At 64.1% G+C, this 3,115-nt stretch overlaps 1 protein-coding gene across 1 annotated transcript in view; it reads left to right on the forward strand.

Annotated features, from left to right (window-relative positions):
- UNCX (UNC homeobox) overlaps window positions 1-3,115 on the forward strand; it is a 4,846-nt gene that overhangs the window by 432 nt on the left and 1,299 nt on the right. The window contains exons 2-3 of the mRNA XM_021411744.1: window positions 823-998; window positions 2,284-3,106. Of these exons, the coding sequence (XP_021267419.1) occupies window positions 823-998; window positions 2,284-3,106 (999 nt within the window). The remainder of the gene's footprint in view (window positions 1-822; window positions 999-2,283; window positions 3,107-3,115) is intronic.

Consider the following 3,115-nt stretch of genomic DNA (forward strand, 5'->3'; position numbering starts at 1 on the left):
CCCCCCCGGCGCGGGGCCGCGCTGTGCCCCGAACAATAGCGGCCCGGCCCGGGGCCTGCCCCGAGTTCACGGCCGGAGCGGGGGCTCGGGCCGTACCGGCCTTCCCGGGGAGAGGAATCCTGGGCAGCGATGCGGTTTGGAAGAAGAAGAGCGACGAATTTCAGTTATGCTCTTATTGTTATTTACTTAAAAAACGATATAACCGAAGAGAAACGCTCTCCTTCCCTCCCCCCGGCCTTGCAGCGCAGCTATTGTTCAGCCACCAGCACGTCGCCCAGACCTCCTTGTATTAATCCCGGAATATCCCCCTTCAGAAAATAAAATAAAATGTTAAACATCTATTCTCCTTACAACAATAACTTCCACGCTCGGCGGAGAAGGCGAGGAGCGGCCGCGGGCCCCGACCGGCGCCGTCCGTCCCCGCGGAGGCCCCGAGCGCTCAGCCCACGGCCGGGGCCGCCAATGAGAGCGGCTGCGACCGTCGGGGCTGGGGAAGGGGGCGGGGGGGTGGAGTGGGGGGGCTTCTTTTATTATTATTATTGTTCTAATTCGATCCTGGGTGGCTGGAGCAAATATTGGAACTTCTCTCTCTCTCTCTGCCAGTGCCTATGGAGAGCTTCCTTCAGGATAAATGTTGTGTAAAGTACATTTTCGGAGGAGGCGAGGGCCGATGCGCTCCTGCCCGTTTTTAGCGCAGGTGTGTGCATAACCCCGCTGTTTTACCGACGTTACCGAGCACGGAAGTTCGAAGGCTCCTGTGAATGGCAGGGAGGGGGGATAAGGCCTCTCTTCGCGGAGCTGAGGGTATTTCTGCCTTTTCAGACTCGGGTGACCCGGACAAAGAAAGTCCTGGCTGTAAGAGAAGACGAACCCGCACCAATTTTACCGGCTGGCAGCTCGAGGAGCTGGAAAAGGCGTTTAATGAGAGCCATTACCCGGACGTGTTTATGCGAGAGGCTCTGGCTCTCAGGCTGGACTTAGTGGAGTCCAGAGTGCAGGTAAACCCCGACCGCTCCCTTCTTTCTCCCCGGACCCAGCGAATCCCCAGGGTTCCTACCCCGGGCCGGGCCCGCAGTCCCGCTCCGCTTTGTTCCCAACCTCCGCTCGGTCGCTGCTGTTTCATTTTTCTTATCATCTTTATTTCTTAAAAACCAAAAAACAATAATTAGAAATAAGCAGGCTCGCAAACGGGCCGCCAACAGTGGTATTCCAGCGTAGGTTCCCAAAACGTGTTTATTTTCCCTCCGTAAGCGTTTCTCTTTCAACGAGTCAAGGCTGAAAAATGACGATGTAAATGCGGGGCTCAACCACGGGCCGCGATCCGCCGGACAATGTCGGTGGAGCTCGGGGCGCTCCGAGGCCGTGCGGGACGTGTTCAGCTTCATTTACCGGCCTGCCCGGCTCGGGCAGCATCTCTTTGCTTAAATTGAGCTTTAAAAAAAAAAAAAAGATAATAATAGGAATGGAGTCTGTGGGTCTCTCCCTGCTGCTGTGCGTCGCGGGGCCGCTGTACCCGGGGTGCGGAGGGAGTTGTGCGGGGACGCGGGCTGCGCCCGCACCGCGAGCGCGGAGCTCCGGCGGTTCCGTTCCGCGGAGCCGTGCCCGCCGAGGTGTGGCCGAGCCCCGGCGCTGTTCGGCCCGGCCGGGAGGGAAGAAGCCGTGGTGGGGGCAGCGAAATGCCGGGGGCCGTGTTCCTGGGGCCGCGGGCGTGGAGGGGCCGCTGTGCCCGTGGGGAAGCGACACGCGTGGGGCCGATACCGGCTGCGGGGCCAGAGCGGGCAGGGTTTCGGTTATTTCTCCCCTGAAATACCAAAACAACCCCAATCTGTGGGCTGAGCCGGCCGGCCTCCGCTCCGTGTCTGGGACGGGAGGAGACCAGGGCCAGGCGGCCACTCTGCCCCCCACCCGCTGTGCTCTGTTCCAGCGCGTTCTGCGCGATGCTGGGGGGGAGGGGGCGAGGGGGAGGATTGGGCCCAGGCCCGGTGCTTCTGCACCCCTGGGCCGTGGGGAAGAGCTGAGGGGACGGACGCTTTCCCTTCCCTTCCCTCGGTGCGGGTCCAGTGCGGCGTGTGTGTGCGTGAGTGTGCACCCCCCTTGATTATTTTTTTTTTTCTGCCCCTTCCCGCACTCTCCGTCTCGCAGACACCCGGTGCTGGGCGCTGCCGGCACCTCGACGGGTGGACAGGGGAGGCCTGAGCTGCGCTTCTCACCCCCCCGCTCTGCCCCGGCCACCTCGGGGCCGGTGCTCTGGGTGTTAACTGCTTCTCGTTGTTCGGTGTGTAGGTCTGGTTCCAAAACCGCCGGGCCAAATGGAGAAAGAAAGAGAACACGAAGAAAGGCCCGGGGCGGCCGGCTCACAACTCGCACCCTACGACGTGCAGCGGGGAGCCCATGGACCCCGAGGAGATCGCCCGCAAGGAGTTGGAGAAGATGGAGAAGAAGAAACGCAAACACGAGAAAAAGCTTCTCAAAAGCCAAAGCCGCCACCTCCACTCGCCCAGCGGCCTCTCCCTGCACAGCACGCCCAGCTCGGACAGCGACAGCGGCGGCGGGGGGGGCCTCTCTCCCGCCCCACCCGAGGCGAAGCCCCGCGGGCAGCCCCCGCCGCCTCACCCGCCGCCCCCCGCCGCCGCCGCCTCCTCCGAGCCGCCCCCCAGCAGCTGCGACCAAACGGCAGAGCCCTTCTATCCCAGCCAAAGAAGCGGGGCCGGCCGGCTCCAGCGCCCGCCCGACAAGGACTGCGCGGCCGCCCCGTCGGGGGACGGCAGCGGCGGAGCGGGGGGGCCCCGGGGAGCCGGCAGCTTCCACAAGCTCAACCCCTTCAGCGTGGAGAGCCTGCTCTCTGACTCGCCCCCCCGCCGCAAGGCCGCCCTGGACTTCCCAACCCTCCAGCCCTGCGCTCCCCGCACCCTCATCGGCAAAGGACATTTCTTGCTCTACCCCATCACCCAGCCCCTGGGCTTCATCGTGCCGCAGACCGCCCTCAAGGCCAGCCCGGGCCCCGAGGCGGGGCAGCCCCCCCGGGACTCCCCGCTGCCAGCCGCCAACCCGGGCCCACCCGCTTTCAGCGCCGAACCGGCGCCCGCCGGCGCTCAGCCCGGCCCCAGCTCCACGG

The sequence above is a fragment of the Numida meleagris genome, chromosome 13, assembly GCF_002078875.1.
Source record: "Numida meleagris isolate 19003 breed g44 Domestic line chromosome 13, NumMel1.0, whole genome shotgun sequence".
Taxonomy (NCBI): domain Eukaryota; kingdom Metazoa; phylum Chordata; class Aves; order Galliformes; family Numididae; genus Numida; species Numida meleagris.